Here is a 10,982-nt window from a genome sequence, read left to right on the forward strand (position 1 = left end):
ATGATGATGATGATGATGATGATGATGATGATGATGATGATGATGATGATGATGATGATGAAGCAAAGAAAGCTCCCAGTTGTTTCCCAGTTATAGGCAGTGTGATACAGACCCCAGAAAAGCAAGAGGAGACTCTACTACTGGTTCAAATGGTGTCAGTATTTCACTCATCACCTTCAGAAGCAACAGTGGACACTGGCATGGCTGCAGGTCCAGGATCTGCTCCCTTCAGATTATAAGTAACTTTTATATGTTCTTTAGAAAGAAGAAAATCTGAGAAGCAACACACTGACCTCACTCTGGGACACACCGAGTGAGCTGCAAGTTGCTAAACACCTAAGAGGGTTCAGCAACCCTCTATCACTGTTTGGAGATAATTTAGTACCCGTCAAAGATGTCATATTGAGTGCCCTGAAGATGTCAACTGTATAGCCCAGGCAGTGACATGTTGAGAGGACAAGATTCCTGCAACACTGTGGGAAAACTCTGTGCTGAGCAAACTGAGATGAACTATTACCCCAACCCTCCAGCACTGCCCTGACAGAGGATGTTGCATTAAACCAAATCAGTGGGAGAAATATGATTTATTTAACCCTTAGAAAACGTTCATCTGTATTTACACTGCCAAAATGCTTTTAGCAATGAAGAATCGCAAAGATGAATTTCTGCAATTATTAATTCAAAGAGATTAGGGCTTGCAAGATATTAGGAAGAAAAGTTATGTTATAGGTATAAAAACTGCTAAAGAGCTGGTAATGTCAGAAATGCTCCATGATAGACTGTTTGAAGCGACTTAACACAAGTTCTGTCCATATAAAAGGATTTGGCTTGTGGAAAAAAAATATACAATCTCTCTCTATATAAATATATATAAATCCAATAACTCAACTGGCTCAGTTACATTGATTCCTGAGGCTCTTTCATTGCCACCCTCTATTTTCTGCACACACAACACAGTGGTGATGAGTGTGATTGAAGCATCTACACAGATCCATGTGAGGAAATATCCTGAGCAAAAAATAGCTTTCACTGAAAAAAATGTCCTTTACAAATCTAAATTTAGTGGGCGTTTAAAGACAGATTGTTTTACAACAGAAACAGAAAAGATTTCATGTCTATTTTTCTTTTTTCCTCTCCTTTTTTTTTCCCTTTTCTCTTTCTTCTTTTTTACCCTCAGTTTTTTTTTTCCCAATTCTATGGGGTCAGGGTGAAAGACTTCACCAAAGGAATACAAATGAAAAGAAAAAAGAACAGGAAAGTGAAGAAGGAAAAAATACACAGGTGGCAAGAACCTACTCAAAATATGTGATTTATTAAATTATAGGCTTTGCATAAACTTTTAAAGCGAGCTAGAAAGATGTTTTCTTTAGGAATAGATAGACCAGAAGTGGATTTATTGACCAATGACAAGCAGTAGATGGAGAGAGACTGAGATTTGGGGGTTATTTTGAAGTTTTATGTTACTGATCACAAGGACTAGGCAGTTTTGTTGCTTTGCACAGCGTGTATACTGCAAGTTTTAGTGAGCAGAGCTTCTCTTACTGTGGGTTTTATAGAAACAAACTCAGTGGGTCTGAGTCACAAGTGTTGTTATAGTGCAAACAGTAAATAAAAAGTAAAGGGAAGACAACAGGATTTTAGTGTATTCCCACTAGAAAATTATGCCCTATGGCTTATTGTAAGAAAAATGACCAAAAGTGATTAACCGCATCTAGAATGTGATTTTATTTATCTCTGTCTTGTTGTTTCACCCCACACACGTTTACCTCCTCTTATTTGCACCAAATCTAGCACTAATCTCCCAGTACCTCTCACAGCCCTGGTGGTACCAAGTCATCTTGGAAAACCCCAGAGGAACTTCACAAACCAAGGGCTTGGGCTCTCAGGTGGGTCTGGCTCCTCATTCCTTGGCTCTAGCAATCATTAGAGGCCAAGTTCTGTCCTTCATGTGCTGTTATTCCAGGCACGTGTGACAACAGCAGACCTGTCATTGCTGCTCCTCGGAGATTCCTTATCTTCCATACTCAGCTACTCGTTAAAGGGATGATGATTAAGTGACACAGTGAGGTCAGGGGACATCTTGGGGGCAGGATAGTGCTGAGCCCACCACCAAAGCTGGCTTGGTGTGGTCACCTCTTGTTGGGGAGTTCCCACATGCTCTAGAGATGTTCTCCTGATAAAACAGAGTGAGGAGGAGGGGATGTCCCAGCTGGATTATGGAGCACAAAGATGCCAGATGCTGTTGACCCCTCTAAAGTCTTCTCAGATAGAAAGAGATCCTTCTCCTCCTTTTAAAAGCATTAAGTGTTTTAGCTGAAATCTTGACATCAGTCTTTCAAATAAGAAGTCGCAGGAGCCAGATGGAATCATAGAATCACAGAATATATTGAGTAGGAAGGAACCCACAAGGATCATCCAGTCCAACCCTCAGCCTTGCACAGGACCAACCCCAAGAGTCACACCATGTGCCTGAGAGAATTGTCCAAACACTGCTTGAGCTCTATCAGGCTTGGGGTTGTGACCACTGCCCTGGGGATCCTATTGAGTTCCCAACCACCCTCTGGGGGAAGAACTTTCTCCTGATACCCAACCTAAACCTGCTCTGACACAACTTCAGGCCATTCCCTTGAGTCCTATCACTGAAGATGTGTTCAGACTCTATCTGACCAGTGCTCATCACAGATTGATTCCTATTCCTTTAGAGAAGTAAGTGTTGTATCTGGATAGGTTGGATGGGACTCTGGACAACCTGCTCTAGTTGAAGATGTCCCTGCTCATTGCAGGGGGTTGGACTAGGTGACATTTAAAAGGTCTCTTCCAACCCAAACTTTTCTATGATTCCATGAAAAGTGACTCATGTAGGACTTGATGTGTTATCCAGAAACAGGTCATGCAGTGAGGATGAAGAGTGTAAGTCTGGGTTCTCATGCAGCAGCAAAGATTCCTTCACAGGCACTTCCCACACCGAGGGACAACGTCCCTCATTGTCCAGCATCGAGGCAATGAATGGCATTATAATTCAGACAGTATTTGAGGTAATATTAGAGGAAGTCACAATTCTTGTTCCTCTTCCTGAGCAAAGAAAGGAAGAGAACTAAGGGCCAAAATGAAATGTAGGATTTGCCAGGTAATAATTGCTGTCCCATATAGGAATTACAGGAATTTAAAGAACATAATTCTCTGTAACCAAAACTGAAATGCCTCCAGTTCCACTCTTTCCCTCACTACCACATTGATTATGACTAAATCTTTCCCAGAATATGTGAAACCTTTTAATAAATGAGATTTCTTCTCCCTTAGGCAATCTGTCCCACCCCTTCCCTGTCTTAGGAAATCTGACTAAAATGTAGCAGAACTTCTCTTTCAATGGAAGAATATTCCAACAGAGCTGGTCAGCAGGCTCTGACAGACCCTGAAGTTCTCCAGAACCACATTTATTTTCACAGAATCACAGAATATGGTGAGTTGGAAGGGACGCCCAAGGATCATCAAGCCCAGCTTCTGGGCAGGACAACCCCAAAAATCACACCTGAGAGTATTGTCCAAGTGCTCTTTCATTTAGATGCCAACTAACTGTCAGTTGATTCTGGGCCTGGAAGAATCCAGCTCTTCTCTATCAGCTCCTGGTGATCCCCTTGCTCTTCCCTTCCCAGATTGACAGTATGCAGGCCCTGCTCCACTGCCCCAACGTGCTGGTGTGTGTCGGCCGGGAGCCCTTTAAACCTGTGTCCATGGAGAATCTGAGGAAACACTCGGTGGAGAAGCTGCCCAACCTGCCTCCCCGTTCCAACGGCAACAATGTCAACGAGAACAATGAAAGTAAGCAAAGCTCTGGGTGTCTCCAGGCCTGTGTCCCATAACATGGGCGTTACAGGCACCCATTGTGCTGCCTCAACGTGCAGATTTTGTGTGGAAAATGCATTTCCCTCTCCCTCCCTCCCAGGCCTTTCCATCCTCCCCTTCTTTTTCTCTGGTTTCCTTCTAGGATTTCCTCCCTACGCCCCCCAGTCTTTCTCTTACATGCTCCCCGTGTCTGGTTGACTTCCCTTCCTCTTTCATATCTCTGTGTCTCCTTTTCCTTCCAGAACTCCCTCCTTTCCTGTGTCTGTCTCCCCAAACCCTTGAGATTTCCCACGGATCCTCTATCCCCTTGTCTGTCTGTCATGTCATGCCTGCACTCATGGACTTCCCCGTACCAGGACCAGAGGATGCCCTGGTTCTGTCAGCAGGAGACTCAGTTTCTCCTGCAGGTTACAGCTGCCCTTTTGGGAACAAAGCATATTTTTATGGAAAGGTTATTTTCAGGAAGGAGTATGTTATGGATTATTCAGGATTATATTTCTTATTATATTCTTCACCATGAGTTATCTAAGGTCACAGGTAATTAAACCAGCCACCCTCTTAGCCTATAAAAGGAAACTTCTCACTTCCAAAGGGCAATAATCTCACATCTATTAGGGATTTGTTGTGGGATGAAATTAAATGTGCTCTGGAGGTGGATCTGTTTTTCTCCATTGTCAATACCAGGAGCTGGGAAAGAGTCACTCGTGTGTTGGCAACTAGTTGTAGAATTTTATGGACAGAGACATTCCACACTCACTGCCTGAGACACAAAAAACTGGGGGGAAACACGGGAATAAACTGGACCTTTGTCCACCAAGAGATCGAGAAAATATATCAGTTCAAATGAATAAGGATGGTTAGAGAAAGCTATTTTGTGTGTTATTGGCCTTGGCTGATGTGCTCCTGTTCAACTCTCCCTTCCCAAAAAACCTCTCTATTCAGCTGCGTATCCGTATGCCCACAGAGACACATGATTGTTCAGATATATATACAAGTAAATTTTGGACAAACATAGATTAGAAACAAGATAGATGAATGTCTTTCAAGGCAGCCTGATAGCAGCATATTCTTCTTGAAATCAAGGGTCTAGGACCTCAGTAAACCTATGCATGTCACTGCACTGGGCCATAGAGATGCTTCAGATTACAATTCTCAAATTCCCTTCCTATCACTGATTCTTTCTGTAAATACCACTATTTATCACGAGATTACAACTCCTTTTCCATTTGTTCTTTATGTTTTAATAAACATTATAATTATTGATAGTGGCACATCCCTGAAGGGACTGAGTGTTGCTCTGGTCTACATGGCCACACGTTTCCTGGCATGTGAATGGAGAAGTGGACAGTGCACAACAAATCATAGAATCATAGAGTTGGAAGGGACCCATCAGGACCATCGAGTCCAACTCCTGGCCCTGCACAGGACACCCCAAGAATCCCACCATGAGTCTGAGAGCATTGTCCAAACACACCTTGAAGTCAGACAGGTTTGGTGCTGTGACCACTTCCCTGGAGAGCCTGGGAATGTGTAACAACTGACCTGTAATTAAGGAAGAGAATAATTTCTCCGTGTATTTTTCCCTGGCTGAATAAGAAAGATGAAAACTTGAACAATTAAAGAAAGGAGTATTTGCAACGTGATAAAATATCAGAACTCTGAGACTAAATTGCTCTCTGTGTGTGTATTTATTTATTTATTTAATTATTTATTTGACTTCCTGGCATGCACTTAGTAACACAAACTGTTTCTCTTTCAATTTAGATTATAAAAAATGACGAAGTTAAGGTATTGAAGATTTTAATACACATGATTAATTCAAATCTTAACATTTAACAAGGAGGTTGGATTAGATGATCTCCAGGGGGCCCTTCCAACCCTAATTATTGTGTGACTCTGTGATTTATGGCCATCACTTAGTCAAAGACAAATTTTCAAATTACATAAATTGACACAAGCTTGGTTTTAATGAAATAACATCAATATTCTCTAGTTTGAGGGTTTGACTTAGGTATTTTGTGTCATCTTTATATGAGTTAACATTTCTCTCCATCTTTCTTTCCTTCACTCCAGTGAACTTCGGACTGAAAGCCAAAAAAAGCGTTATCCATCCGCGGTCGTCATCAAGCAACAGGTCCATGAGATTTTCTTTGTCATCGGAAAAGTCGTATCCTAACGGTCTCGCTGCCTCACCGGATAATGGAGCACCTTTCTCCAACGGTTGCTCCCACCCCAAGGCTGGGGAGCTGGTCCAGTCCCTGGTCAACGACGACATAGAGAAGCGGGTGCATGTGAACAAGGATGGGAGCTTGTCTGTTGAGATGAAGGTCCGCTTCCGCCTGCTGAATGATGAGACCTTGCAGTGGTCCACCCAGATCAAGAAGTCCAACCTGCTGAACCGGCTGCCTTGTGAGGAGTCAGGAGCAGAGGAGGACAGTGGAGTGGACCCCCTACAGAAAATGAACCCAGAAGTCAGCTCAGAGGCGGATGACTCGTTGTATCCCTGTGAGATCGATTCCTATATGTCAAAACTTGAGGAATCCGAGTGTGACGAGGCTCACTGTCACAGCTGTGGGAAGAAGCACCAGGACTATGACATTTGGAAGAACCCCATGCACACATCCCAGAGGGAAGAGCCCAGCGTACGGAGCACGTGGCGCACGCGGTCGTCATGCTCCAGCACGTCCTCCCGGAGGAGAGTCGTCCACAAAAAAATTACTTCCGTGGACAGCCTCCACACCACATCCAGTGAGGAATTCTCTGAGCACATTGTGAGAGAGTCCTCGTCCTACTCAGAGACTATAGAGAACAGAGTGGCGTATCGATCCGTCAAAAAGTGCAGGTGCCGAAGTGATTTGTCTACAGGTGCTTCCATTGGAGAAGATCAGCAAGGAGACACTCGGGCAAGCACAGGGAATGGCCAGAGACCTTCATCCGTGGGCTTAATGTCACATTCCAGCTGTGAAAACAACCTGGATACTCAAGACTCCCCCGAAGACCATGAGATCAGCAAAACCATTTCACAAAATGAAGAGGAAAACTGTTTCGAAGCTTCCTCTGTGAAGGGCTTAAAGGATGACGTGGAAGAGGTTGAAAGCAGCAGAGTTGGGAGTGTCATGTCAAAGTCATCCCTGCAGTCCAAACGGAGCAAGAATAATGTCTGTGAGGAAACCAGCAGTGTGGGTAGGAGCATGTCCTCCTCCTCAAGCCTTCAGAAGGCAAATCAAGCAGAGAACTCTCGGAGCTCCACCCCTGCCAACAGTGTGCACAGCAAGTCCAGCAACTGTACCACCCAAAAAGCAAAGAGCGAGCAGGATGACCAGTCTGATGAAAATCCAGTGGTCTCCTCCTTGTCCAGTGAGTCCTGCCCTAAGAAAGAGGCTGAAGAGGCAGAAGAGGAAAGTGAAGTCAGAGAAGTCAGCTCAGTGTCAGCAAAAACAAAGCCCAGCCAATCAATTAAGGATGAGAGCAGTGAGGGGGAACGATGCTCTACACAAGGAAGCCACTCCAGAGCTACTGACAGGAACAGCAAGAAAAGTGACAGTGATGAGAACGTTGCATGCAACATCTCTTGCTCTTCCACAGGATCCAAAAAGAGCAAACGCAGCCACATTCATTTGGACGCACGGTCTGAAATGTCTGTGTCTTCACTTGGATCCTCTCCAAATAAAAAGAAGAATTCCCTACATGCAGATGATGCAAGATCGTGCAGCAGAGCATCCAATTACTCCAAAAGCTCATGTGAAACCAAGAAAAAATCTGTTGGAGATGCCATGTCTCAAAAGTCAGGATCTCTTCAGTCAAACATTTCATCTACTAGTGTAGCAGAAGCAACTGCAGGTCCTGCTGAGGAGAAAAGCTCTAAAAGTACCACCAGTCGCTACAGTGAATCCTCAAAAGGCTCAAAGAAGAGAAGCCATAGAGAAGACAATAGTAAACCATCATCCCTCTGCTCAAAATCTTCAAGTCCTAATGGAAAAGCTGGAGAGGGTCATGCCAAAGTTAGTTCAGAGCTCTCTTCTTCCAGACAGGGAAGTATGAGTGGGAGTGTGTGTTCCAAAGCTGACCACGCAACTGAGAATGAGATTAGGAATGGAAAGCCTACAAGTAGCTCCTCAAGAGTCTCTTCAAAATCAGAAGTAAAAGATAAATTCTTGTTGGCACAGGTATCCCAGGAGACGGATGAGAGGCGTTCACAGTCAAACATGTCTCAATCTTCAAAGTCAAGGCAGACAAAAAACAACAATCTTCGGGTGAAGATGTCAAACTCCAGCCGGGCATCACTGTCTGAGAGCACGTCGGTGCACAGCCTGCACTGCCCTGCCCCACCCAAAGGGAAGCCAAAGAGGAAAAACATGCGTCCAGCCATATTGAAGAATTCCTCCGTTAGCAGTGTAGGCACCAAGTCGGTGCTGAGCACAGGAAAAGAGCAGAAAGAAATTGTAGATTCCTCCAAAGAGACTTCCTATGGGTCTAGGTCAGCAGCACCCGAAGTAAACGATCAGAATAATAAAGAGACAGATGATTCTTGCAAAAAAAAAGCAGAGGAAGCATCAGAAGACACGGGTGTGCAGGAGGAAGGGAGTGATTTAATGCCATCTGCTCTGCCAAATACGTCTCCAGAAGAAGTTGTGCAAGAGTGGCTCAGAAAAATCCCTTCAGAAACGTTGCTTGTGAAATATGAAATGGAGGATGATGTGGAAGAGGAAGGTACAGAGACAGTTACCGAGGTGTCACACTGTACACACGCCGAGGAAGCTCCAGAGGATGAAAAAGCTGAGGAAAAGAATGAGGAGGAGGCTGAAAATGAAGCAAAGGTTGAAGTGGAAGGAGAGACAGCAGAAGACACAGCAATTAATGAAGAGGTTGAAGAATGTGTGAACCAGGAAGAAGTCTGTGAGGTTGCAACTGAGGCTGCCAAAGCTGAGCAGGCAGAAAGCAACCAGTCAGTTACCTCCAGCCAAAATAACAACAGGAGAGACCTGCCCACCTCTGTCCAGACTTCCGTCCAGATCATGAAGGCCTTGCTCAGTTCAAAACACGAGACCAAATTCGACCGATCGAACAGTTTGCCCGAAGTGTCCCCCACCATGGGGAGAAAACTCAGCAACTCCGCCAACATTTTGATTACTTGTCTTGCCAGTCTCCAACTCCTTGATGAAGAGTCAGAAGACCCATCAGACAACTCAAAAGCTTTGAATAAGTCAAGGTATACAGAGCTGCTGAATATTTTTCAAGCCCTGTGGTTGGGATGCACAGCTGAAAGGAGTGGTCCAAGCTCAGGTCAAGAGGCCAGCGAGCAGGCAAAGCCAGACCTGGGGTTTAAAGGCCCAAAATCTATGGATCACGCCTTCACTCACATGTCTTCCTCTGGGGTTGATGTCTGCAGTGGTTCTGGTGGCTCGGGAGAAGAATGTACAGCTGGTGCCACTTTGGTGGCACAGAAAACTGCTGAATTCAAATCAGCCGAAGTGGAAAATACAGAGACTGGCACAGAAGTGACTGAGGCTGAGGAGCAAAGTAAAGAGGGAGCGCAGCCATCCCGCCCTTCAACAGCCTGCTCAGACTCACACAGAGAGGAAAAAGCACAGTCTGCTAAAGAGGAATCTCTAATTCAGGAGGAAGAAGAGAAGGAGGAGGATCAGTGCCATACCTGTGAACATGGTCAGGAGGAAGGGGGAGAAAATGAAAATGAAGAAACCAGCAAACTAGTTGAAACTGGAGAACAAGAAGAAGCTGGAGCTGTGAATGATGAACTCCCACAAGAAAATCTGGAAGCCACCACTGATGATACAAATGTCAACAATGCTGATGCTGAGATGGAGATAAAAGCTGATTTGGAAGGGCATCTTGAAAAAGAGTCACCAAGTGACCCAGAGCCCAAAGTCAGTACATCCACCAGTGTGGGCACATCTGTTGTCCGGCAAAAGTCAGTGGATCCAGACCCAGTCTGGGTCCTGAGGCTGCTCAAAAAAATCGAGAAGGAGTTCATGGCTCACTATGTCAATGCCATGAATGAGTTAAAAGTTAGGTGGAACCTGCAGGATAACCAGCAGATGGATGAAATGATACAGGAGCTGAAGGAAGAAGTGAGTAAAAGGATACAAAAAAGCATAGAGAAGGAGTTGAGGAAGATCAGAAGCAGAGTTGGGACAAGGGTGCCAAGACCTCCAGATGAGCCACTCACACTGGAGTCAAAACTCCAGACAGAGCAGAGGAGGTGGAGATTGCAAACTATGCACAAAAAGTCACTCTTTGGTGGCAAGAACGGCAACCAGAGCAGGCTGGAGGAGACAATAGACTTATCCCTCGATGTAGATAAAGACTTAGCACTCAGCGCAGCTTTTGATGACAGTATTAGTAAACAATCAAGCGAGGAGGAATATTGTCCATGTGACTCCTGCGTGAGGAAAAAAATGGCCTCCAAGCCCCAAAGACTCCCCATGGTGGCCACCAATGCCCCAGTCATGAAAGCATTTGATTTGCAGCAAATCCTGAGGCTGAAGAAAGATGATAAGGAGGAAGCCATTGTTGCAGAAACAGCCCAGGACATCAAAGGTGAACCCCAGGCAGGTGAAGAAGAAGTGGAGGACAATGAAGAAAAGGAGCCAGAAGTAAATGAATTGAATGGAGATGGAGAAGAACCTGAAATAGCAGAGAGTCAAAAAGGTGAGGGGGAGGATGAGGTGCAAAATGAAGAAACCAAAGAAGATGAAGCAGAAGAAGTAGGGGAAGAAACAAAAGAAGGAGAGGAGGAAGAGAAAGAGGAAGAAGAAATCGTTAAGGCTGAAGAGGAGGAGGAAATAAAAGAGGAGGAGGAGGAGGGAGAAACAAAAGATGAGGAAGTAAAAGAGGAAGAAGCAGAGGAAAAGAAAGAGGAAGAGGAACTAAATGAGGAGGAAGGGAAGGAGAAAGAGGAAGAAGTAAAAGAGGAGGAAGAAGAAGAGAAGGAGGAGGAGGAAACCAAAGAGGAGGAGGAAGAAGTGAAGGAGGAAGAGGAAGAGGCCGAAGAGGAAGAGGCCAAAGAGGAGGAGGAAGAAGTGAAGGAGGAGGAGGAAGAAGCAAAAGAGGAGGAAGAAGAAGTGAAGGAGGAGGAGGAAGAAGCAAAAGAGGAGGAAGAAGAAGTGAAGGAGGAGGAG

The 10,982-nt window shown here is 44.8% G+C and overlaps 1 protein-coding gene across 1 annotated transcript in view; it reads left to right on the forward strand.

Moving 5' to 3' along the window:
* The window catches only part of RP1L1 (RP1 like 1), a 26,168-nt gene that overhangs the window by 13,626 nt on the left and 1,560 nt on the right, over positions 1-10,982 (forward strand). Inside the window, exons 2-3 of the mRNA XM_027665088.1 lie at positions 3,654-3,837; positions 5,917-10,568. Of these exons, the coding sequence (XP_027520889.1) occupies positions 3,654-3,837; positions 5,917-10,568 (4,836 nt within the window). The remainder of the gene's footprint in view (positions 1-3,653; positions 3,838-5,916; positions 10,569-10,982) is intronic.

The sequence above is a fragment of the Corapipo altera genome, unplaced genomic scaffold, assembly GCF_003945725.1.
Source record: "Corapipo altera isolate COAL_440 unplaced genomic scaffold, ASM394572v1 164, whole genome shotgun sequence".
In the NCBI taxonomy this organism is placed as follows: Eukaryota; Metazoa; Chordata; class Aves; order Passeriformes; family Pipridae; genus Corapipo; species Corapipo altera.